At 44.0% G+C, this 26643-nt stretch overlaps 1 protein-coding gene across 2 annotated transcripts in view; it reads left to right on the top strand.

Annotated features, from left to right (window-relative positions):
- LOC131330164 (WAT1-related protein At1g43650-like) overlaps positions 1-13703 on the top strand; it is a 42713-nt gene extending 29010 nt beyond the window's left edge. For both annotated transcript variants that reach the window (XM_058363657.1, XM_058363656.1), the window contains one exon: positions 13348-13703. In XM_058363657.1, coding sequence (XP_058219640.1) covers positions 13348-13483 — 136 coding nt within the window. In that variant the 3' untranslated portion in view covers positions 13484-13703. The remainder of the gene's footprint in view (positions 1-13347) is intronic.
- Positions 13704-26643: the final 12940 nt, after the last annotated feature.

Here is a 26643-nt window from a genome sequence, read left to right as displayed (position 1 = left end):
GACAGACTTTTAGGTCATCGTTTTGTCCTTCAACACGGACGCCGTTTCCATCCCGCCGAACCTTCTTCTCAGTTTCTATGTTTTCAGGTGAAATTTCTCTAAGACACTCGGAAACGTGTCGCCTTGTCTCCAGGGAGGCTCGGCTATGGCGGGAAGCAGTGGTGCAGGAATACTCCACGCGACTAGTAAAGTAAATGCTTGTGAACGATCCAGCGGTGTCCCTGGATCTGCTCTGCTCCTGGTGGCTTCTTGAGCGATGTGTCACGGAGGTGGTTGGCTGCCGATAAAGGATCACGTGGGCATGCGTGCCCTTTTCTTCTTTTTGGGAAAAGGATTCCGTTCCCTTCCCAAGGAGAGAAAAATGCCGGTTCGCGGGAGCGCTTTTAAGCTGGACGACAAGCGCTCACGAAAATACAGAGTCGCCACTCAGGTTTTGAAGGTTCTACACCCAAGGAACCGTATTTCAAAGCACTTGTCGCGCTGTTTTGATTTTGAAAAAGTTAAGGAACCAGTCCGTCATAACAATATCTGGGTTCGAGAGCCAGGTTACGAGAGGGGAAGGGTTTTATGGCACCCCTCTCACCCAATCCGGAGATCGGTCTCTACTTAGGCATTTGCGAAAATATTTGTTTGCGATTCTGTTTGATTAATCAATTCTTTAGCCATTTAGGGCGGGGGAACAGTTTAAGGAGATTAAAACTGTAACAGTTTGCAAGATGTGATAGATAGCATGGATGAGCAGTTAGTATAGGATGAGAACAGACTGCTGTGGAAGTTTAAACAAACTGGAAGGCCCCTGTTTTGGAGTGACGTGCGTAGGAAGAAACCAGCATGCACTGAACGAGTCACTGCATGCTGTTTACTCCTGCGCGCACAACTCCAAGACATGCGCGCGCCGGTGAGCTCAAACCCACAGCTCTTATTCTCAAACCCTCTGGGCTCTGGAAGGACCAGTGCACACCCAGGACAAACCACGCAATTTATAGGCAGCATAGTATACAGTTTAAAGGTTGTAAAGCCCTACAAATTAATAAAACACCCCATAAACAGTGTGGGGACAGAATAACAGCCTAAATCCAAGTTACCCGCGCAAGGCCACTCACTGGTCAGAGGCATACTATCGCGCGACGGATCCATTTTGGCACGCAAGGATGCGCCCTAACGCTCTGTTGCGCGATGGAGGCAGTCTGGCGCGCGATGGTGCGCCCTGGCGCAACCAGTTTATACTAAGGAAAGCGATAAACTGATTATTATCAAACCTGCAGAATGATCTATATATACATAAATGCAAAACAGTAGGACACCAATCCCCACGCGGTCCATCGCATGCAGCACCGGAGTGTCGCGCGAGAGAGTGGGACCATCGCGCGCTGGTTCCTACCATGACGGTTTTTGAAACCTTGCCAGCTTTAGGACCAGAACTTGTATTGATTACCAGCCTTGGCCCTGCCTGCCCCCTTCAGGGATCAGAACAGAGAGCAGAACAAAGGTAAGCTATACCTTCGGTTCTTGAGTTTTGAAAGATGTTTGAGCTTTGAATTGAGGTTGAGGTTGTTTGAGGTGTTTGAGTTGAAGAAGAACAAGCTATGCTCTGTATGGTGCTTAGGGTGTAAACCTTTGAATGCCAATTTTTGGTAACCCTTAAAAGAGAACAAATGGAGGGTATTTATAGGAAGAGATGGGGGTGAATCTGATTGGAAACATAGGAATTCAGCCAGTCCACGAGGCCTGGCTGAGGTTGCATTGGTGGCCAACTGTCCTCCTTCAGAAAGGTTTGTGGTAGGTTGGACCGTCGAGCGATGGACTCAGTCTGTCGCACGATGGTACGCCCTGGCGCACTATCGCGCGATGGAGTCAGTTTGTCGCGCGAGGGTGCGCCCTGGCGCGGACCAGCAGGGTTTTTGGTTTTTGAAGTGCCTTAGGCTAGGTTAGGTTCAAGGGTTTTACAAACACTCAAAGCTCAAACACGCTATCATTTTCGGGGTGTTCTTGATCCATTTCATCATAGGGGAATCAAAAACTCTAAGTAAACTAATTTGGAAGCCCAAATTGGGGTGTCTACAGTAGCCCCTCTTTGATGGCACTTGAAGCACCATCGACTTGGTACAAGTAACGTCAAAGAATTCTAGACACCCCTCGAGGCAATCCAGAGCAAAGCATACTAGCAAAGTAGACAAGTAAACTTAAAGAACATGATCGGTGGAATGGACTGGCTGTCCATTGTTGGGGATGGAAGTAGAAGTGGACGAGCGAATCGCCGCTTGTTGATCGAATTTGGACAGGACAGGCTGTCGTTGCAGATTTGGACGGGACAGGCCGTTGTTGCTGGGGATCATGCTATCCTCGGCCAAAGTATTCCAACAAACACGGGTAGGTCGTGTCAGACTGGTTGAATTCCATCTGTTGGGAATTAGAGCCAATCTCCTTATCAAAGACCATTCGAGACAGAGCAATAAGCCTACTGGAAGATGCGCGTGAAGCTAGACTGAAGTAGTGGTAGTCATTTGGGGCAGACCGTGGCGGACTCTCCTGGAGAACAACTAGTTGCGAATGGGCGGACCATCGTACGATATCCTGATCGTTGTTGATCGAGGCGAACACGGGCGATATGGCTGGTTGTCATCGCTAACTGGACAGAGACAAGTGATGTGGTTGGTTTTCATCGCTAAATGGACAGAGACAGGCGATGTGGTTGTCGTCGCTGAATGGGCAGAGACAGGCGACGTGGTTGGTTGTCATCGCTGAATGGACAGAGACAGGCAATGGCTGATTGTCGTCGCTCAATGGGCAGAGACAGGCAACATGGTTGGTTGTCATCGCTGAATGGACAGAGACAGGCGATGTGGTTTATTGTCGTCGCTGAACGGGCAGAGACAGGCGACGTGGTTGGTTGTCATCGCTGAATGGACAAAGACAGGCGATGTGGTTTATTGTCATTGCTGAATGGGCAGAGACAGGCGACGTGGTTGGTTGTCATCATTGAATGGACAGAGACAGGCGATGTGATTGTCGTCGCTGAATGGGCAGAGACAGGCGACGTGGTTGTCGTTGATGATATGGCTGACCATCGGGAATGACTGAGTCGGACGATATGGCTGACCGTCGTTGATGATATGGCTGACCATCAGGTTGATTGAGTCAGACGATATGGCTGACCGTCGTTGATGATATGGCTGACCATCAGGTTAATTGGGTCGGACGATATGGCTGATCGTCGTTGATGCTATGGCTGACCATCGGGTTGATTGGGTCGGACGATATGGCTGACCGTCGTTGATGATATGGCTGACCATCGGGTTGATTGAGTCGGACGATATGGCTGACCGTCGTTGATGATATGGCAGACCATCGGGTTGATTGAGTCGGACGATATGGCTGACCGTCGTTGATGATATGGCTAACCGTCGTTGATGATATGGCTGACCATCCGGTTGATTGGGTCGGACGATATGGCTGACCGTCATTGATGATATGGCTGACCATCAGGTTGATTAGGTCGGACGATATGGCTGACCGTCGTTGATGATATAGTTGACCATCAGGTTGAGTAGGACGATATGGCTGACCGTCGTTGATGATATGGCTAACCATCAGGTTGATTGGGTCGGACGATATGACGGACCGTCGTTGATGATATGGCTGACCATCGGGTTGATTGAGTCGGACGATATGGCTGACCGTCATTGATGATATGGCTGACCATCGGGTTGATTGAGTCGGACGATATGGCTGACCGTCATTGATGATATGGCTGACCATCAGGTTGATTGGGTCGGACGATATGGCTGACCGTCGTTGATGATATGGCTGACCATCAGGTTAATTGGGTCGGACGATATGGCTGACCGTCGTTGAATTGAGACGGGCAGATCAGTGTGCAGAATGATTGAGCCGTTGAGAATTGGACAGGACTGGCTGTCGTTGACTTGGATGGGCAGATTAGTGTGCAGAATGATCGAGCCGTTTAAATTTGGACAGGACCGGCTGTCGTTGACTTAGATGGGTAGATCAGTGTGCAGAATGATCGAGCCATTGAGATTTGGACAGGACCGGCTGTCGTTGATTTGAGATGGGCAGATCAGTGTGCAGAATGATCGAGCCATTGAGAAATGGACAGGACCGGCTATCGTTCAATTGGGATGGGAAGATCAGTGTGCAGAATGATCATGCCATTGTGGATTGGGTTGATTTTTGATCCCCCAAAGTACATTCCCAGTGCCAGCAGAGTAGGCTAGTGAGGTTGTGTGCTTGACGGTTGCCATGGCAAATGAGATGAGGAAAGTGGCGTGTGGCATTCCCCCATACTTGCTCTATCCCACAGAAGCAATTCCAGCATAGAATTTTCCTGCTTTAAACTTTTGATACACACAATATGCGATGATATGTATACAATATGAATGCACAAATTGAAAATGCAGACACAAGCTAAGGGCGGCTCCTAGGAGGATAACAATGCCTAAGGACTACCACTGAGCTCCAGTACTTTACTGTCTTTTGCTTTGCTTCTGAGATGCGCACCCAGACAGATAAACGTTGAGCGGGCCGGCATGCCAGTTGATATATAGTGATGTGGCATTGGGCCTGCATGCCCCTTCTTCGATGCTTGGGCGGATAAGCCCCAGAGATATGCTTTACTTGGCGCTGGGTTGACGTGCCCCTGCCGTCTCAAGAGAGTCCACAGCTTGTAGATTACAGAAGCTAGGGTAGCAATGTAAAAATTTCATTTTTCCAGTTTATTGACAAAAACTGACCGCTAATATCTAATTTGCATTGTCAAGTGAACTAAGTCGACACACAGACACGCGCACATGCACAAACTCGCCTAGCTCGAACAAAAAGGGGGAAAGAGCCCCAGGGAACAATGTGAACCCTTAGACACATGGAGAATAATGAAATTTTGGGCATTAACGTGCCAAAACTCACAATATCCCTTTAGACAGGTGAAACTGACACTTGTAAGGTCAAACATATGTACGGTGACCTGCACAAACAAATAGAACCAAGACTAGCATCTCGACATGACAATGGATTGAAATCTAGAAAAATGCCTCAAAGACGGACATAAGATGCAGATAAAGACACATATAGGCCCGGACTGAAACCGACACCCCCCTGCAGTCACATTAGGTTTGCACGGTATGACAAAACTTGGCAAAAAGCCCCTTGAATGACATTCAAAAGCAGTAGCTGACTGCTATCGATTGCTGCGCGAATTGAAAAAGCGCGCGCAAGGTTGAGACCAATGCACATAACTATGAACAAGTGCGCGTGAACCTCAAACTAGCGCACCTGACTGCAAAGCTACTGCAACTGCTTACACCAGACTTCGCTGAACTTAGAATAAACTGTGAGCCGTTAGGCCTCGCCAGCATTTCGTTCTGTTTTTTTATGCTTAAAATCTTTTAAGGCTTTTGCTCAGCTTTGAAATTGAAGTAGTAGTTTGAAACAAAATTGAAAGATAAAAGGTTTTCCCCCTTCTGCACAGACGAGACTTGTCTTCTTCTCGACAACGATGTACCAAAGCCTTGGATCAAATTGATAGATTGTGACCGAGTCTCAAAGAGAGACTGCCTACGTATCCCAAGCTAGGGAATCAGGTCAAAACATAGTTCAAGCTAAGGTTCACTCGAGTATTTTACCTCGCCTTTTACGCTCTAACTTTTGCCTAGAACCGCCCATTCGGGTTTTTGGTCTAGCAAGCTTTCAAATGTTGCCTTTACTTTTGCCTAGACCTCCTTCATAGGTTCTTGGTCTAGCAGGCTTGCTCTAACTTTTGCTTGGAACTGCCCACCCTTGGGGTTTTCAGCCCAACGAGCTTCTCTCAGGGAAAAGGTAGCTTTTGAATTGATCTAGGCTGACCAAAGTACTGAATTGTTGCCATCGCGGTCGATGATCTTTGGCTGTAGCCCTAGATAAAATGGCTTTGATGACGAAAAGTCAATAGTGCTTCGGTTGGAAATGCCTTGCTCCGAGCCATTTTATGCATTTCCCCATTTGTACTTGGCGAAACGCCACTATCGTTGCTTTTTGACCATGGTACGAGGCCCGGAGCCTTCTGAGCTTCTGCTTTCTGGATTGGCACCCGATAGTAGGGGGTTTGATGCTTCTTCGTCTCAGGATCAACGCCAGGCGTGTCTTCTGTGAGACCGCGCCAGGATGTTAATGAACTTTTCGAGCCTGTCTGACCAGGCGCAATGATCCTCTGGGGACAGTGTTGAACCAGTTTGAACCATTTGGAGGTCTACTTCATCTTTCAAGTTTATTTGAAAACTATTATTTCAATTTATAGGCTGAGCATGCCTTTCGTCTTCCCTTTCGGCTAGGGAACACATTTCCTTGGGAATGATCCCATCGAAATCTATCCCTTCGTCGTCTGGGTCGACACAGTTTATTCACAAGCTAGCAAAGTACTTAGAAGCAAGATAATGCATATCAACAAGAAAGCCCCTCAGGGTTGCCAAGTATAGCAGACTCAAAACTTGAAACAAAAGCTACGACGTGGAGGGCCAAGAGGCACAACCTCCGACTCAGAGCTAGACTTAGACGACTCAAAAGACTCTGTGTCAGACTCAGATAAAACGCCAATGCAAACTAGACGCGGTTTGAAAATGCAATATTTAAAAAGCTACCCATAGCTTCCACAAAAAGAGGTAGGATCCAGCGGGTGTCAGGCCCAAGCAACAGCACTTCGGCTTCCTCAGTTTCTTCGACCAAACCTACTCGGAGCTCTTTTGATCAATGGACCTCAGCCGGTCAGTCCTCCCCTTTGCAAGCCCATCATCACTATCAGTCCAGATGTTGGCAGAGAAAGTCCCAATTGCACAAACTGGTGCCAGGAAGCTATCCTCAGGCTCGGACGGGATGGGTACAGTCGGCTTAGGTTGATTTTCTGGGATGATATTGGGGATAGGTTTGGATGTGGTAACTTTTGATGGAGATGGGGCTAGGATGATGCCACAACCGATGAGATCTTGAATGGCATGTCGAAGCCGAAAACAGGCATTGGTTGAATGGCCAGGCATTTGATGGTAGGTGCAAAAGAGGTTATATTTGAAATTGGCAGAGGGATTCTTGGGCAATGAAGTCGGATTGAGGGGCTTGATGGAACCAGCATCGAGGAGCCTCTCATAGACCGAGGCTAAAGGTGCATCGAAATATGAGAAAACCCTCGGTGGGTTCCGGCGAGTGAATTGAGAGTTCAAAGCAGGACCCTTGTTTGCTTTGCAGTTGCAACACATTGCCTCATTAACAGGATGCATTCTTTTGCCCTCGGGGCTGAATTCACCACTAAGCATGTCTTCCCCTTTGACAATGGCTTCGACAAAGGAATCAACATCCTCATTCGAGTGAGTCTTAGCCTCATGGAATTCAACCAGGTCGTTGAACATGTCTCCTGAGCATAGTTTGATTCCGACCGTTGGAGAGTGGTAGGCTTGAGAAGGTTCTTTGACTAGCCCCATATCTGGCTGTGGGGCTGTGGAGGTAAAGAGGCCAACCAGTCCCTGGACCATAACCATTTGTTTGTCCATCTTGTGGCTTATTTCCTTTACAGCCTTCTTCAGCTCAGCCAACTCTGTTTGTGCTGCCATTCTGGATTCGAAAGTGACAGTGAAATAGTCCCAACACACGTTCCCAAGTAGGTTTGGCTATTCCCTTCAGTGAGATGGCCTAGAGCTTCGGAAAGCAAAGTAAACGAGAACTCAGTGGGGTTCCTGCAGCAATTAGAATGCAATGCACGTGTTGCCATCGTCGGTGTCCTCCTAGACTCTACAACTAAAGACAAGTCTGTCTTATGATGCTTGGACGCTGCCAAAATCCTCGAATTTCTTTTCGAGGTGTATCCTTTGAACAGATCGACTAACACTAAGAGGTGTCAAAACAGACTAAGCCTTTGTCTATTTCGTTCTTGAAGTTTCAACTTAGAATTCGGAACAACTCGGTATTGATGACATGGCACCTTAACTTTGAACGCCGCAGTGTATAGTGACTTCGCACTTCAACCTAGGTAGTGCCAGTGACACGACATCCATACTTTGTGGTTCCTTATTTTCGATTGAAACTTCAATCAGGCATGAGCCAAGGGCTTAAAAAAGGTTTGATTTCTCAAAGTCTCGCTGATCTAAGGACTTTGAAAATTAGTAACGTGTACCATCGAGATGCACGACTCTTCATCGGGTCTAGCAGTGTCCTAATAAGCATAAGACAGACTCGAAAGAGAGACAACTTAGAAGCCACCCTAAACATGCTCCTACGCAAAACGGTATGTATGTACAGTACATGCGATAGGGAAAGCAGTAACATGTAGACAGTATGTGGGGTTAGATGCAAATAATCTTACCTTGTGGGTACTTGTCCTAGTTTGGAGAGTTCTAGTGCTTTGTATATGCAAAGGTTGGTTTTGGTTTGTAACGGGTTCCTTGGACTAGAGCCAAGATATGCCTCCCGCTGCCCGCGTAATCGCAGAGCAACAGTCAAACGGTAGAATGACTCATCATTGTTGAAGGTTGTCGATCATTCGGGGTCCCCGGGCTCCGATAAACCGTGCCGGATTGCCAAAACGATCCAACGCGGCTTTATCCCACATCGATGCATATGAAAAATGCTAAAGAATTTTGATTAATCGAACAGAATCGCAAATTTGCAAATGCCTTTTCAAATTTGGCTCTCTTTATTTAGTCCATACTTAGAAGAAACTGCACGAGAGAATAATCGGAAAAGCCCCAGTCAGGATGGCCGGACATGAGGTCCTGTTAAATCACCAATCCTTTCTTTAGCAGCGCAAAGCTCACTATTTTGACACACTTTTGTGGGATTGTTCTCAAGCATATTAAAATCTCAGTATAGACCAATATTGATGATCCCCAGCGGAGTCGCCACTGTGGGCATGTGTGCCCTTTTCTTCTTTTTGGGAAAAGGATTCTGTTCCCTTCCCAAGGAAAGAAAAATGCCGGTTCGCGGGAGTGCTTTTAAGCTGGACGACAAGCGCTCGCGAAAATACAGAGTCACCACTCGGGTTTTGAAGGTCCGACACCCAAGGAACCGTATTCCGAAGCACTTGTCGCGCTGTTTTGATTTTGAAAAAGTTAAAAAACCAATCCGTCATAACCATATCTGCGTTCGGGAGCCAGGTTATGAGAGGGGAAGGGTTTTATGGCACCCCTCTCGCCCAATCCCGAGATCGGTCTCTACTTAGGCATTTGCAAAAATATTTATTTGTGATTCTGTTTGATTAATCAATTCTTTAGCCATTTAGGGCGGGGGAACAGTTTAAGGGGATTAAAACTGTAACAGTTTGCAAGATGTGATAGATAGCATGGATGAGCAGTTAGTATAGGATGAGAACAGACTGCTATGGAAGTTTAAACAAACTGGGAGGCCCCTGTTTTGAAGTGACGTGCGTAGGAAGAAACCAGCATGCACTGAACGAGTCACTGCATGTTGTTTACTCCTGTGCGCACAACTCCAAGACATGCGCGCGCCGGTGTGCTCAAACCCACAGCTCTTATTCTCAAACCCACTGGGCTCTGGAAGGACCAGTGCACACCCAGGACAAACCACGCAATTTATAGGCGGCATAGTATACAGTTTAAAGGTTGTAAAGCCCTACAAATTAATAAAACACCCCATACACAGTGTGGGGACAGAATAACAGCCTAAATCCAAGTTACCCGTGCAAGGCCACTCACTGGTCAGAGGCATACTATCGCGCGACGGATCCATTTTGGCGCGCGAGGATGCGCCCTGGCGCTCTGTTGCGCGATGGAGGCAGTCTGGTGCGCGATGGTGCGCCCTGGCGCTCTGTCGCGCGATAGAGCTAGTCTGGCGCGCGATGGTGCGCCCTGGCGCAACCAGATCAGTGCTTGGTTTACACATTTCTGGGTTCTGGGATAGGTCCAGAATGGTCCCAAGGGTACTCCATAACAGCAAAAACTCATATTGAACTAAGACTAGCAGTTTATACTAAGGAAAGCGGTAAACTGATTATTATCATACTTGTAGAATGATCTATATATACATAAATGCAAAACAGTAGGACACCAATCCCCACGCGGTCCATCGCATGCAGCACCGGAGTGTCGCGCGAGAGAGTGGGACCATCGCGCGCTGGTTCCTACCATGACGATTTTTGAAACCTTGCCAACTTTAGGACCAGAACTTGTATTGATTACCAGCCTTGGCCCTGCCAGCCCCCTTCAGGGATCAGAACAGAGAGCAGAACAAAGGTAAGCTATACCTTCGGTTCTTGAGTTTTGAAAGATGTTTGAGCTTTGAATTGAGGTTGAGGTTGTTTGTGGTGTTTAAGTTGAAGAAGAACAAGCTATGCTCTGTATGGTGCTTAGGGTGTAAACCTTTGAATGCCAATTTTTGTTAACCCTTAAAAGAGAACAAATGGAGGGTATTTATAGGAGGAGATGGGGGTGAATCTGGTTGAAAACAGAGGAGTTCAGCCAGTCCACGAGGCCTGGCTGAGGTTGCATTGGTGGCCAACTGTCCTTCTTCAGAAAGGTTGGTGGTAGGTTGGACCGTCGTGCGATGGACTCAGTCTGTCGCGCGATGGTGCGCCCTGGCACACTGTCGCGCGATGGAGTCAGTTTGTCGCGCGAGGGTGCGCCCTGGCGCGGACTAGCAAGGTTTTTGGTTTTTGAAGTGCCTTAGGCTAGGTTAGGTTCAAGGGTTTTGCAAACACTCAAAGCTCAAACACGCTATTATTTTCGGGGTGTTCTTGATCCATTTCATCATTGGGGAATCAAAAACCGTAAGTAAACTAATCTGGAAGCCCAGATTGGGGTGTCTACAGATCAGTTCCCTTGCGTTGCCCTTCTCAGGTGTGAAGCCAAGACGATCCTTCACGAAACTGCGGTAGCCCATTTCAAAGGGTTGCTCCTGCGATGGTGGAGGAGGTGGGGAGGGAGGTGTTTGCCGTCGTTGCCTCCAATCTCCGGCAGATCTGGATGCAGCTGGGGTGACTTCTTGCATGTGCTGCTTCATTTAGGCCATTTTCGCCCGCAAAGCCGTTAGTTCATTGTCTCTTTCATCGTCTCATCGCTATAACATGTGGATATAAGCCACCGTCACATCGTTCTTAGTCGGAGATAGCCTAGAGCTAGCGGGAATCGAAATGGACATGTGTCTCTCGAAATGTGGAAGGATTGGTTTTCCATCAGCGTCCTTAGCCCCCGAGAAGGTAACGTCCGTCAATTCTCCACCCATCGTGGCTGAGATTGTGGCTATTTTTTGGGAAGAGGGAGGTAGTTTGAAGGAAGTTTGAGCCGCTTTGAATCAGAAGTGATTCACTTCATGTTCACCAATTGTGTGGCCCATTGATCCTTGGTCTGAGCTCTTCTTAGATTGGTTCGAGTGTCGCCTAGCTTTCTTGCCCTAACCTACATAGTGAGCACACGACTAAAACCTGGCCAGGGTTGCCCGGCAAAGCCCTCCGGCGAGAGGATGAGATTGTGCAAAGAGTAAAGCAAGTGACTAGGGTTTTGGGGGTAGAGAAGCATGTACCTCTTTAGGGCTGCTTTGCTTGGTATTTATAGAGTCTGTTTGGCTTGCTCTCCGAGTATGGGCATGTGCCTTGCACAGGTCGGCTAACATCATTGTGACATCACCAATAAGATCTGATAACCCCGTTTCTGGTGTGAGCCGGCACCCCCACGTGCGCCAATCATTATCTTTTGCAAAACCATTTCAGCGGGTAGAGCGGTGCGTAGCTCTGAAATGGGTCAAGCCCCATCTTCGACTGAGCCTGAGGGCGGGCGGCACGAAGAGGAGAGAAAGAGATGAAGTCGTGGATCTGGGTTTTAACTTTATCCGAGCCAAGGACTTTCTCCTCAGCCGGGCGTTGGGCAGGTAAAGTGGGACCTTCTCTGAGCTCCGATTATTGCCGAGCCTAGGCGTCAAGGGTACAGCCACCTCCCTCGGCACAACTTAGGTCTGTAGTTGTCGGACATGGGGTTCGAGCCACTTAGTTCGAATTACTACAAACAACATTTGATCCGAAGGACTGGACTTTAGCCCCTACGTCTTCTTTCATTCTCTTTATTCCGAACTAAACGTTTAGTCAGAGTAGGATGAATCTGTATGGAAAGGGACATCCTGCAGTGCAACTCCCACTACAGGGGCTGTAGGGTGGCCGATTTCATGATCCATTTTGACGTCAATGGCTCGGATTTAATCGAAGTTCCTATTAATCCGAATCGTCCATCATAGAAATGGACAGTCAAATCAGCCGCACAAGAATGCACTGCAAGATCCCCAAATCAAAAACTGTATATTAATATTTCCATACAACATGGATACTAAAACGAACCTTGCTATTGGTACCAATGAGGTGAAAACCGATGGGGTACAGACAAGCACGCAGACCCATTTTGGGTCCCGCACGAATAATACGAGACATTCAATAATTTAAAAACAAAATATTGAGTGGGCTTGTGAAAAATCAGATCAATCTGATATGCGTATGTACTCGATCCAATCTTCCATTTTTTCATTCAAATTTCGGATCCTAAAATCAGAATAAAAAATGGAAAATTAGATCAAGCACCTGCATATATCAGATTGAGCTAATTCCTTATGGGGGCCCGCTCATTTTTTTATAAAATTATTGTACTGCTCGGATCATCTATGCGGGACCCGGAGTGGGCCCCGCGTACCCGTCGGGTCCCCATCAGTTTCCACCTCGTTGGTCCCTTTAGCTTTATCGATTCATAAAACGCACCCCTTTTAAAAGTGACATAAGCTAGATTTCCTCTTGAGCCATGCACTCACCTCAACAAATTTTGAAGGACCAATTCCACTATTCACCACAGAGGGTTCAACTAAAGTTGAAGCAAAGCTCGATCTATATGAATTGGCCCTATAGAAACTAATAGTACCTTATAGAAACTAATAGTGCCTAAGAGATTTCAAATCTGATACATTAAGAGGAAGCAATTGAGCTCCTGTATCTCATGTCTTTGATCATTGAACCAAAACGTTAGCGAGTACCAAGTTTAGAGCACAATTGGTTGAAACACATGAAGCATTGAGCCTGTGGAACCATACTTAATATTACTAAATCATCCTGTAAAACGGGATAGCCAGTCGGGATAAAGATCCAAATACCTTCTTTACCATTAGAACGACATTTTAGAGTTCAAAAAAAAAAAGCTAATAATTGTCGTGTATGTGAGTGATTGCAAAAAAAATTTGGAACTCCAAAAGATACTTTCGTATATTCTGAGGAGCTTTTAATTTGAAATGTGAATTATCTGACAGTCACACAGATTAATTTTTGTGTGTGCTCGTGGTCTCAAGAAAATGACATGCTTGTGTTTTTATTTTTATATTCCATTTTGACAGTGCCGGTGGAGCTGTACTGTTAGTGGGCGGTCTTTACGCCGTCTTGTGGGGAAAGCACGTAGAAGGAAAATCAGAACTAAAATCAGAATCAGAAGATACCGAAGACGAAAGCAAATCCAAAGAAGAAACTGCCTAGCACTGCGTATGCATTGAAACATCAATCCAAATTAAAACAAGGAAAGTGTTGATCGTTTGCTTTTATTTGGACATATATAACCATGTGTTTGTGTTTGTGGACATGCCAAACTTCAACATTGTTACGGACAAAATTAGTTTTTGCCGTATTTGTTACTCCACGGCAGAACTCATCTATTGTCATTCATAAGTCTCAATGATTACAGTATATTTCAACTTAATTACCTCAAGTAAATCAAAGTAAATATTATAGAAATTATCTCAAATGAATGGGTTTACACATATAGGACTTAGGCGTGGATATCTCGCTATTATCATCTCCAATTATTGACTTCAAATTGGAGGGGGCCAATTTTTTTTTTGAAGGCTTATGGGACACTTTGGCATTTCTAATTTGACATCAAAGTCTCATCTCTAACCCTTATGCCAAATTCTATTTATTTGATATCAAGATATTCCTCTCCAACCTTTATGTCAATTTATATTGTTTATTCAAGTCTACATTTATAGGGGGGAAAAAGAGCTCAAACTTTTAAAAGAAAAAAGAAAATTCAAGCGGTCACAATTTCAAAATCGTAACAGTCAATTTTGAAATTTGGCATGGGAGGAGTTGGCTGCCAAAGTTCGCAGGTTTGGGCTTCCCTTCAAAGCCACATAGGGTTTGGCATGGTAGAAAGCACCTAGATTGCATTGTGAATTGGTATCAAATATTACTGTTACAAGCTCCACATCAGATTTCGCACCTTCCGTTGGAGATGAGCTTCAAGCCATTTGTTGATGGTAAAACTTGAGCCGCCAATGAAGCAAAGCTACTCATATGGCATATCTCCTTCAGAATATATACAATAGCCCAATTATATAGTTTGACTCGAATTACCATGCACTAAATTAGAACCCAAAGCTCCTCCAACAATTATATAGATATACAAAATATGGAGCTAGCAATACAAGAAACTCTTGATCACCAGCCATAGGATCTCAGAGTTAGGCTTTCTAAGTATGCGTGGGTATATAGATGAGGATAAGAGAGAACACAATAATAGAGATAAAACTAGGCACATAATTGACCACTCACTAATGTGGCTGGAAAGATGAGGATAAGAGAAAACACAATAATAGAGATAAAACTAGGCACATAATTGACCACTCACTAATGTGGCTGGAAAAAACCCCGTGTAATAGGACACATGCCAACAAGTTGCATATATATATATATATACATATACATATATATATATATATATATATGTGTGTGTGTGTGTATATGTATAGGCGCGGGAGAGAAGTGAGTCAAATGGAGATTTGAGCAGGAAACATGTAACGATCCGAATTTTCGGCCAATTTTTTTTAATAAAGTTAAAATTTTTATTTTAATTCCTTTACTTAATTGCCAAATCAAAGTGATTGTTTCTATTAAAATCTAACCCTAGCTATCAAAACCCTAACAAAGATTCACCTCCACCTCTTTAAACCCAAATCTTCTACTTCAAGATTATTCTTCTTCTCCAAGTCTACAAAACCCTAGGATTTCTTTGTACAGTCTAGAACCCTTAAATCTAGGGAGAATTTTTTTTTTTTTTTAAATGAAAATCTAGGGAGAGTAGGAGAGAGATTTGCCAATAGATATGATATAGATTCTCTTACACAAATCCCATAATTTCTTGTTCTTGTAATCTAAAAGAAAATCTAACCAATCTAGAAAACCTTACAACTTGTACCAATTAAGATTCATCTTCTCTCTCATTAAAACCCTAGATTTTTATTGTACCAATTGGATTCCCTAATTTATAACCTAAGACTAAGAAAGAATAAACCTAAATACTAAAATTCAATCCTAGATTCTCTTGTACCAATTTATTCTTTCATTTGAGGACCTATACTAGTTTGTAAGTGTGCTGAAGTTTGTGGAGGGAGAGAGATGAGTGTACTTTGTAGGGCTGTTAGCTGAGACGAGAAAATCGATCGAAACTGGAAAAATCGGACCGGATCGAATTTTTCAAACCGGTTAAATAATTTCGATCCGGTTCCGGTTTATAAAATTTTATAAACCGGAAAAATAATTTTGATCCGGTTTATGTGTTTTAAAGACCGGTCGAAACCAGACCGATTATATATATGTATAATATATATATATATATACACACAGACGCACACACATAGGGGAGGGGAATCGAACCCTAAAAGACTAGAAGGATCTCCCCTCTCTTTACCACTAGGCTATCCACCCTTTTGGTGTATATTGGTCTAATAAATATATTTATTATATAAACTGTTTTTATGGGCTTAATTATGTTTTTATGGTTTTTTTTAATGTATTGGGCTCAAAATTGATCCTTTTTTGTTGGGCTCAAAAAATGGGTTTGAATTATGGGTTTTTGGTTGATATTTTGTGGGTTGAATTCTGGATTTTTTTGATGTGTTTGGCCCAAAATATGGCTCATGAATGAAAATCAGATAAACCGGACCGAAACCAGTTGAGCCAGTCGAAACCGGACAATATTATCTCAACCAGTTCCGGTTTCTAAAAATCTCAAACCGGATAACCGGTTCCGATCGAAAAATACGCCAAAACCGGTGGAAATCGGACCCGTATCACCCCTTGTACTTTGGATTCTCTCCTTAGAGTCTTGTACCAAATTAGATATGCTTATAAGCCTAAATTAAGTTATAAAAACCTAGGATTATATAGGAAGGAGTTAGATTTTCTTAGAGGTTTATTTATACAATCAAAATCCCTGAAAAATCTTATAGTTACATATTCTCTAAGCCATAGATTTCCATGGATTTTCCTTGTACTTGCTTGATCTCCTTACGTCATCCTAAACTCTAAGCTATAGACCCATGTGAAAAAAAAAACAAAGAAAGAAAGATAGGAGAGTGGCCGATAGAGAGAAGGAGATGTATGTAGGTTTTCCCGAACTGGTACAACTAAGTGACCGAACATTTGGTACGTGGGACCATGGTTTGAATAAAGACAGAACAGTCGCCGTGCAAGATGGTGTTCAGCAGTAAGGACCAGTGACATGAGAAGTCATTGGACCAGGAAGGTTGTACGAGTCTTGGTCCAGTAAACATGAGAAGTTATTGGACCAAGAGACTAATAAAGGAACAGTGACATGTGAAGTCATTGGTCCAAGTAGTTTGCTCGGCAACAAAAGGGCCGAACAGGAGGAGAGCTCTTGAGAAGACATTGGTCCAAATTGTTCATAAAGGACCAGTTATATGTGAAGTGATTGGTCCAGACAGTCTGTTCGGCGATGAGATAGCCGAACAAGATCAAGTGCTGGAGTAGAGGGAATGCTCTGGGAGGTTCCAGAACAGTAGGATCTTGAGAATATAGGATCCAGGAAAGATACCCAATGAAAATGGGATGTTCGGCCAGTTAAAGAAAAGAGTCCTAAAAGGACTAAGGTAATGTACTGATAAGGGAACAAGAATCCAAGATATCCTAAGTTTTTTATATGAGATAGGAATCCTAGGGCGACAGGGATGCTTGGGCAGCAAGCATCTATGAATCTATAAATATGAGGTAAACCTAAAGGTAAAAGGTACGCAATACGTTGCATTCATATTGTTCTCCTACTGATAACTTGGGTTTTTCTTGAGTACGTGATACTAACTTAGGCATCGGAGGGCCTTTGCCACGAGAGGCAAAGGTGCGCTCACCCCCTGTCTGTTTTACAGACTAGGGTTCCGACGACAAACTAGGGTTCCGCTGAAGAGGCACGAGTAGCCGTTGCAATATAGTGCTGCTCTAGGCACCAATTGTTTTCATCCCCCTACAATTGGTGCCGTCAGTGGGGAACGAATTAGTTCTCTTTGAAAAAATGACCATGGCAGAAGAAAACCCGACGACGCCCATCAACCCAAAGAATCTGCTAGGTGGAGGAGGAGATAAATCTCCACCAAAGGCTCTGAAAAAGCCCGAAGGCGGACATGGGAGGAAAACAACGAGCAAGGGCAACCCCCTGACCATCCTGGATGGCTCCACAAATAGGGAGGACAGGACGGTCACAGAATCCACAAGGAGGAGTAAATCCTATCGTAGGGAGGAGTCAATCGGACTCTCAAAAAGTATGCACTACAGTGACGATGTCCTCAATAAAAAAAGGTAGGAAATTGAAGAGTACGCTCGTTTGATCAAAAAGCGAGAACACAAGATCCGGGAGTTAGAAAGGATCCGAGAGCATCTTGAAGACTCTGGACTTTCTCGTAGAAATTCCAGGGAAGACAGGTATGCTATGATAAAACACAAAAAGGCTCATTCATGAGGAAGAAAGAGCAGTAGTAGGAGCCCCACACCAAGGCGACATAAATCTCCTCCGCGAAAAAGGAGGAGCAGAAGTAAGAGCCGAACACCAGAGCGGCAGAGGGCTCCTTCAAGAAAAAGAAAGAGCAGAAGCCAAAGTCCCACCACTGAAGAGGAAGGGACTAGAAGACACCATAAGGACAGATACGAGAGACCTGCTTTCGATTGGGAAAAGAATAGACCCAACAAGACAAAGGGATTAGAGGATGAAACCATGACTGCACGGGAGGCAGCACGGAAGGCACTTAGCAATATTGCATCCTCCCCCTTTACAAGAAAGTTGCAGGAGGCAAGGCTACCGAGCAGAGTGAAGCACGAAACGTTTATCCTTTACGAGACAAATCCGGATCCTGTAGCACACATACAGCACTACCAACAGGCAATTTTTATGCACGAAGGGGATGATGCAATTATGTGCAAAATGTTCCCATCAAGTTTAAGGAAGGTAGCTTTGTCTTGGTTCCATAAGTTGGGTCCACGCTCCATCCGAGGATGGGCGCAACTGGCGGAAGAATTCACTGCTCGGTTCTTGACAAGCAGAAAGGCTCCAAAGACGTTTGAAAGCCTCTCCATAATGAAGCAGGGGGAGAGCAAGCCGATCAGGGACTACGCTAAGAAATACAGGGAGACTTTCAATGAGATCGAAAGTTGCAGTGAAGAGTATGCGATTGCTACTTTCAAAACTGGCTTGCCTGTTCGGGGGGTGTTACGCCGGTCTTTAAATATGCATCTGGAAACAACATTGGCTAAGCTAATGGAGCGAATTGAACATGCCAGAATGGAAGATGATATACTCTAAGAAGATGGCAAGGCCATTGCCGAACAGCCAAAGATACCAACAAAGAAAGTAGATAAACCAGAGCCCAAGACCTATAGAGAAAGGAAAGAATACGGGCAGGCTAAGAAAGAGCCATACAGAGAAAAACAAGCCCTGATCCTAAGTCCTTCTTTTCAATAAACACGGTTTGAAAAGAACTAATCTACAGGATTCTTTATCGAATAAAGAATCAACCCTATTTCAAATGGCCTCCAAGCCTGGGGGAGATAAAAACACAAAGCGGGCAACGAATCAGCACTGTAGCTACCATAAGGACTGGGGCCACATGACTGAAGACTGTGACATGCTTAAAAGGCACCTTGATGACTTGGTCTTCCGTGGCTACCTTAAAGAATTTATCCACGAAGATCCCAAGGATAAAGATAAGGCAATGGAATTGGATTACGAACAAAATCCAAGGAGCATAATCCATATGATACATGGGTTGGCCGAGCCTTATACGAGAAATGAGGTGAGGTTGCTCCAGAGGCAGATTAGGCATGACCAACATGTCATGCAGTTGGGAAAGAAAAGAAGACGTGAAGGAGAAGTATGCAATGAAGGCATAGTCTTCACGAATGAGGATCTGAGAGGAATCCAAGTACCACATAACGATGCTCTGGTCATAACCCAATTGGGGAATATGACATAGAAAGAATCCTGGTGGACTCAGGGAGCTGCACCGAGGTATTATACTACGATGCATTTAAAAAAATGGTGCTGACACAGGCAGATCTAGTGCAGTCAACGACTCCTTTGGTCGGGTTTGGTGCAGAAGCAATTTGGCCACTTGGCAAGGTAACTCTACCTGTTCGGGCAGGGACAGTAGTGCTGCGAACCGACTTTCTAGTAGTAGATGTGTCGTCTTCCTATAACGTGATTATAGGAAGAACGTGGTTGCACAAGATGAGGGCAATTTCCTCCACCTACCATCAGATGGTAAAATTTCCTGGGTCTAACAGAGCTGAAAAAATCTAAAGCAATCGGAAGATAGCACAATAGTGATTGATTTCCACCATCAAAAAAGTCCCAAAGGCCCATCATGTTCATACGGTAGAAGTACCAGATCAAACGACTATCGAAGATGTCGGAAGAAACCCGGCAAAAAGAGTAGTTGAAGGCTTAAAGAAAATAGAGATCAACGAGACTGATCCTGATAGGTATTTTCTAATTGGAGAATCGCTACCAGCACAGGAAGAACCTGAGTTGGTAGGTTTCTTCAAAGAACATGTTGATGTGTTCGCATGGATACCAGAGGAGATGCCCGGAGTATATGCAGATGTGATCTGCCACCACTTGAACGTTGATCCACAGCATAAGCCAGTCATTCAAAAGAAGAGAAGGGCAGCCGTGCAGCATGTTGACGTTATTATCGAAGAGGTAGATCATTTGTTGGAAGCCAAAGCAATACGGGAGGTTTACTATCCAGAGTGGTTATCCAACACTGTGGTAGTAAAAAAGAAGAATGTAAAGTGGCATGTGTGTGTGGATTTTACTGATTTGAATAAAGCATGCCCAAAAGACAGCTTCCCTCTTCCCATGATTGACCAATTGGTAGATGCCGTTGCTGGATACGAACGGATAAGTTTCCTCGACGCATATCGGGGATATCATCAAATTGCCATGTTTGGGCCTGACTAGGAAAAGACTTCTTTCATTACACCACAAGGATTATATTGTTATAATGTCATGCCCTTTGGGCTAAGAAACACAGGGGCAACATACCAGAGACTCGGAACCATCATGTTCAAAAAGCTGCTAGGAAAAACCATGGAGGTCTATATCAACTGTAACGCCCCTGAATTTTGGTCAGTAAAAATTTCGTTAAATATTTGAATTACTTATTTTCTCTTGAGTGGTTATATGATTTCTTGTTAATTTCCGTCATAGATAGATTTTGGTCATTGGTTAAACTCTCGACTAGAAACCCTACTTGACCAATTTAGTTAGTTTCCAACCGACTACTTGAAGGAACCGAGCAACCAAACTCACCTAGTTACCTTTTGAACCTTTTACCATTACCCATTGGGCGATAAACGTTAGGGTAATCTTTGTCCATTGGTTATTAACCGTTAGGGAAACTATTATCCATTGGGTAATAGCCCTAATCTTCCAAACAAAATACAAGGCTTTATTTTAATAATCAAGATTTAGATTCCCATGTACCTTTATGCATTAAAATATTGGGGTATATCTAAACCCTAGATTTCTAAAGTACTTTATTGATTAAACTAGTACTTGTCCTCTATTATAATCTAATAGGGAGAATCCTAGCCTTTTTATTTAATTGGGGTACTTGGTACCACACCTATATTTAAATATAGGGCTTTTGTCACATGCTTTAAAGGACAACTTGATTTATTTTAATATAAAAGTTTCCTTTAAACTTTTGTCCATTGGACAATAAAGGTAAGGGAAACTATTATCCATTGGATAATAGAAACCCAATTCTTTTTATTAAAAAGATTCAATGAAAGATTTGAGCAAAGTACTTGAATAGACTTTTATAATTGCTTTAAAGTACTTTTTGATTATTTTATTATAAAAAGTTCCCTAGTTACTATTGTCCATTAGATAATAAAAGTTAGGGGATTTATTATCCATTGGGTAATAGGGTTATTCTTCTACTAAGTACAAGGGTTTTAATAAACTAGTCTTTTCCTAAAAATCTCATGGGATGAGGTACTTATTAGACTTTAGGACCTAAGATTCTCTAGGTACCCTAAATATTATTTTGTATTGGGACTTTGTACTCAATTAGATTAATCTAATGGGGAGTCTTGATTTCCCTAGATTACTTAGTACCTTAGTTAATATTATAATGGTACTTGGTTGAATATTTAAATGGTTTAGTACTACATTATTTGTTTAATGGGACATGTGCCTAATTAGATTTTTTTTATGGGATTTTGGATTTGGAAAATCTAGTACCTTGGTACTTTCTTATTCTTTCTTGTTATACATATATATGTAGTGTACTTAAGAGAGAGAGAGAGAGCGAGAGAGAGAGAGAGAGAGAGAGATGCCGAGAGGAGAGAGAGAGTGAGCCGAGAGGGAGAGAGAGAGAGAGAGGAAGGAGGAAAAAGAGAGGAAGATTGGTTGTACCTTCCATGATCTTTCTTCATCTTTTCAAATCCATGGGTGAATCTTCTTCCTAGCCAAACCTAACTCTCCATTGTACTTCTATGATTTGTTTAAGACCAAATCTTGTACCACTGTCTTCTTTCCTTCCAACAAATCTTCCATAATCCAATCTTTGGTACAAATCTTAGCCATGCAAGCCTAATACCCTAACCCATCAAGCTTTCAATCAAACTTGACAAGTGAAAGATTGAGTTATGGAGCAAATCCATGGGAGATATAGAGAGAGGGGGGGGGGGGGGGGGCCGGCCATGAAGGAGAGAGAGGGAGAGCTTGCCTATAAATAGAAGGCCACTCCAAGCATTGAACTCATACCTTCTCACTTTGCTCCAACTTCTCTCTAGAATTTCTTTGTTCTTTTTTTTGTTCTTACTTTGTTCTTGAGTTCTTTAAGAAACTCAACCTAAGCCGCCACTAAACCGCCACCCGACCACCCTTCGATCCATAAAGTAGTAGTAGTTTAGTCAAGATTAGGTTTCAAGAGAGACCCTTCTCTTTCAAAGCTACCGGAAGCATTCCGTAGGAGGTTAGTCTGTCCGATAGCCGACTTGCCTTTCGTAGTCGTCACTACCGCCAAGAAGTAAGGTAGAACCCCTTGCCCCTAACTCTACGTATAGAACTGTATGTTAGAAAGTAGAATTCCTCTACTCACTTATCTTAAGTATAAGTAGATTATCCTTAACGGATTTCGAAAGATAGAACTTATCGTTTGTTTAGAAGTATTTGTATTTTGATCTTTAAGATGATTTCGAGCATGCATATATGAATTGCTTGTATTACTTGTGGTGTGATAAAGCATAAGTGATTTCACTCCAAGGGCGTCCGTACATGTGGCGTTGTGCTTTGAATAAGCATAAGTGATACACTCCAAGGGCGTCCGTACATGTGGCGTTATGCTATAAGTGGTGATTGAGCGTGATAAGTAATATAGAATTGGATGATCTTGTTAGAATGATTCATGCTTATTTTGTCCTACCGCGGAGTCTTTGCATGTAACGAGACACGAGACACGAGAATCGAGAAAGTAGAAACATGGCACCTAGGGTGTGATTAATGAAAGGAAATGTTTTCCGAGGAAGGAAATATTTTGAAACTACATAATGACCGGTTTTGGGTGGCATTATGTGAGTTGTGTGCGTGTGTAAAAGTAAGATTTGTGAAAAACCCAATGAGAACCCGGAGCAGCGGAATCATTGTGGGGATACTCAGGAACCCGGAGCGGCGGAACCGAGGGTTTAGTTTTTTGAAAACCCAAATGGGAACCCGGAGCGGCGGAACCGAGGGTTTTGAATTGTGGCTTGGTTATCCGCGGTACGGAGCCAATGCAATGTGTGCCAATGGGAACCCGGGATGGCGGAACCATTGTGAGGATACTCGGGAACCCGGAACGGCGGAACCGAGGTTGGGTGTGTGTGTGCCAATGGGAACCTGGGACGGCGGAACCATTGTGAGGATACTCGGGAACCCGGAACTGCGGAACCGAGGTTGGGTGTGTTAAACAAATGGTTTTTTGAAAGGTTGATTTGTAAATGATAAGGTTGACACGGTCTACGACGAGTCACGTAGGAGAAACACAAAAAATCTTGGACACCAACGATAGTTGATTAACGAATATGGATGTGTCATTGTTAGCTGTGTATACATGTATCATGTGGAAATCGATGATTATATAACCTGTTGTTTGTAAGTTATGGGTTAGCGGGTATGGGATTGTTCTGCTGAGCTTTTGTAGCTCACGGTGTTACCTTTGGTGACCCTGACATATTATATCGGTGGCGACGCTGGTATAATGTGTCAGACCTTGTAGATGATTAAGATGAACAGTTCACCTTGGATGCTTTTGGAGCTGAGGAGCTAGCTAGGATGGAGGAGCAGGTGGAGCTGTAGTTAGGAACCCTAGAACCCCTTCATTGTATAAATATTGAACTCTTGTGGGAGTTTTGTTGTAATAACGAGTCAGACCCATTTGGTTTTATCAATGAAATTGTCTTTTTAACGTAACCAAAATTCGGGGCGTTACAGAAATTGTCTTTTTAACGTACCCAAAATTCGGGGCGTTACATCAACGATATGGTGGTGAAAAGTAAGACCAGACAGGGACATATAGCGGATTTGAAGGAGGCCTTCGGAATCCTGAGGAAGTACAAGCTAAAACTCAATGCCTCAAAGTGTACGTTCGGAGTTGGCTCTGGGAAGTTCCTAGGCCACCTAGTGACCATAAGAGGGATTGAAGCAAATCCTGATCAAACAACAGCCTTGCAAAGGCTACAAAGTCCCAGAACAACAAAGGAAGTCCAAAGGTTAACTGGAATGGCTACAGCCCTCAACAGATTCATTAGCAGGTCAAGTGACAAGTGTAGACCCTTTTTTCAGCTATTAAAGGAAAGGGAAGGATATGAATGGGGAGCAGAGTGCGAGCAAGCCTTCCAGGATTTGAAGAAATACTTAGCAGAAGCCCCACTTTTGTCAACCCCAGAGCCGGGTGAGTCTTTGGTTTTGTACTTAGCAGTTTCTGAACATGCTGTGAGTGCGGTCCTATTAAGGGATAAGGGATCCGAACAAATCCCTATCTATTCTGTGAGCAAAACTTTGTTAGATGCTGAAAGGAGTTATCTGCCCCTTGAGAAATTAGTCCTAGCCTTATGGATAGCAACAAGGAAATTGCCACATTATTTCCAGAGCCACAAGGTTGTGGTTTACACATAGTTCCCATTAAAATCACTGCTACGAAAAGCCGACTTCTCAGGAAGAATCTCAACTTGGTCCGTTGAGTTAAGCCAATATGACATTGACTATCAGCCGCGCACAGCGATCAAAGGCCAAGTGTTGGCTGATTTTATTGCGGAGTTCTCACCTGCAGTAGAACCCCTGCCTCCTACGAGAAAGGAGCAGGCAACCGGGCCACCAGCCAAACAGGACAAAGTTCCAGCCGAACAGGATCCCCTGGAGTGGAAGTTGTTTGTTGACGGTTCAGCATGCAATACTGGTTCAGGAATCGGGGTTGTGCTTTTTCCTCTTGAAGGAGTAATGCTGGAACTATCTGTTCGGCTAGGTTTTAGTGCATCAAATAATGTGGCAGAGTACGAAGCACTCTTTGCTGGCTTAAAGAGTGCAAAAACCCTAAAAGCAAAACGAATTAGGGTGTATTGTGATTCTTAACTAGTAGTAAACCAATTGTCCGAAGAGTATGAAGCCCGAAATGGGAAAATGGCAGCCTACGTAGAGGCAGCCAAAGACTTGTTGGATGAATTCGAGAAGGTTTACATTGAGCAGATAAGTTTTGGACAGAACACTCACGCAGACTCACGCAGCTGTACCAACTGAGTTTAAAAGAAAGGTAGTTGTCGACTATCTTAACGAGCCAAGCATTGGAAGAAGTGTGGAGTTGGTCTTGGACGTGAAAAAGGCACCAAGTTGGAAGGATCCAATTGTGGAGTTTTTACGAGATGAAACACTCCCCTTTGATAAAAAGGAAGCTCACAAAATAAAGACCAAATCTGCTAGGTTTTGGTTGTCCCCAGAAGGGAAGTTATACAGGAAGTCCTTTATAGGTCCCTATTTGCTATGTGTGCACCCTGAGATGGTGCAAAAATTCCTACACGAAATTCCGGAAGGGACTTGTGGAAGTCATGCAGGGGCTGGTCCATAGCCCATCGAGCAATAACCCAAGGATAAGAACGCCAGCCAAGGATCTGGTGCCTTTGACTAGCCCGTGGCTGTTTGCTCAATGGGGAATGGACATTGTGGGTTCACTCCATAAGGCAACAAGGAATCGAAAGTTCCTATTGGTGGCCACGGACTACTTCACGAAATGGATTGAAGCGGAGCCATTGGCCAAAATCACTGAACCCATGATAGAAAGGTTCGTTTGAAAAAGCATAATTACTCGTTTTGGGGTACCCTATTCTTTGATTACAGATAATGGGTCACAATTCTATAAGAAATTCAAAGCTTTCTGTTCCCAGTATGGGATAAGGAGCTACTATTCGACCCCAGCTTACCCTTAGAGTAATGGGCAAGCAGAAGCATCCAATAAAACCATACTTGATGGGATCAAGAAAAGGTTAGATAAAGCGAAAGGAAAGTGGCCCGACGAGTTACCACTGGTGCTATGGGCACACCGAACAACACCTAGGAGGTCTACGGGAGAGACCCCTTATTCTTTGGCATATGGAACAGAGGTAGTTATACCATTAGAAGTTGGATTGCCCACCAACATAACAGCTTTGGTCGAAAGTGGAGGAAATGACAGGGCCCTAGAAATTGAGCTCGACCTTGCCGAGGAAAGGAGAGAAAGGGCCCTGGTGCATTTAGCCTCTTATCAAGAACAGCTAATGAGAAGCTATAACAAACACGTTCACCCAAGAGAATTTGGTATTGGAGACCTTGTACTACGAAAGGTGCTCAGCAATACCAAGGTGGCAAACGAAGGCAAGTTGGGGGCCAATTGGGAAGGCCCATATCGAGTGACTGAGATTGTGGGCTTAGAGGCTTATAGATTGGCAGCCTGGATGGAAACCCAGTACCAAGGCCTTGGAATGTCCACAATCAGAGAAAATTCTTTGTTTAAAAGAGTTTAGTTTTATTTCTTCCTGTTTTAGGATGCACTACGTGATTGTGTGGGAGTTACGAATAAAGCTCACTTGTTTTTTACTATTTATTAGTTGCAAGGGGTACGAATAACGACCCCTTGAGTCCAAAGATTATGAATAAAATCCTATTATGATTATACATACGAATTTTCTGAAAATTTTGATCTCACAGTTCTTTTTTGTTTTTTTGTACATATGAATACAAAATTCGGAATTGTTTTCCTTTTTTCATATTGGGGAGCGGAGATTGGGCTCGAACACTTTAAAGTATGAGAAACTTAAAATTTGTTTAAGTACGAGAA

The sequence above is a fragment of the Rhododendron vialii genome, chromosome 6a (genome assembly GCF_030253575.1).
Source record: "Rhododendron vialii isolate Sample 1 chromosome 6a, ASM3025357v1".
Lineage (NCBI taxonomy): Eukaryota > Viridiplantae > Streptophyta > Magnoliopsida > Ericales > Ericaceae > Rhododendron > Rhododendron vialii.
The sequence above is the reverse complement of the archived record's forward strand: the minus strand, read 5'-3'. Positions and strand labels throughout refer to the sequence as shown.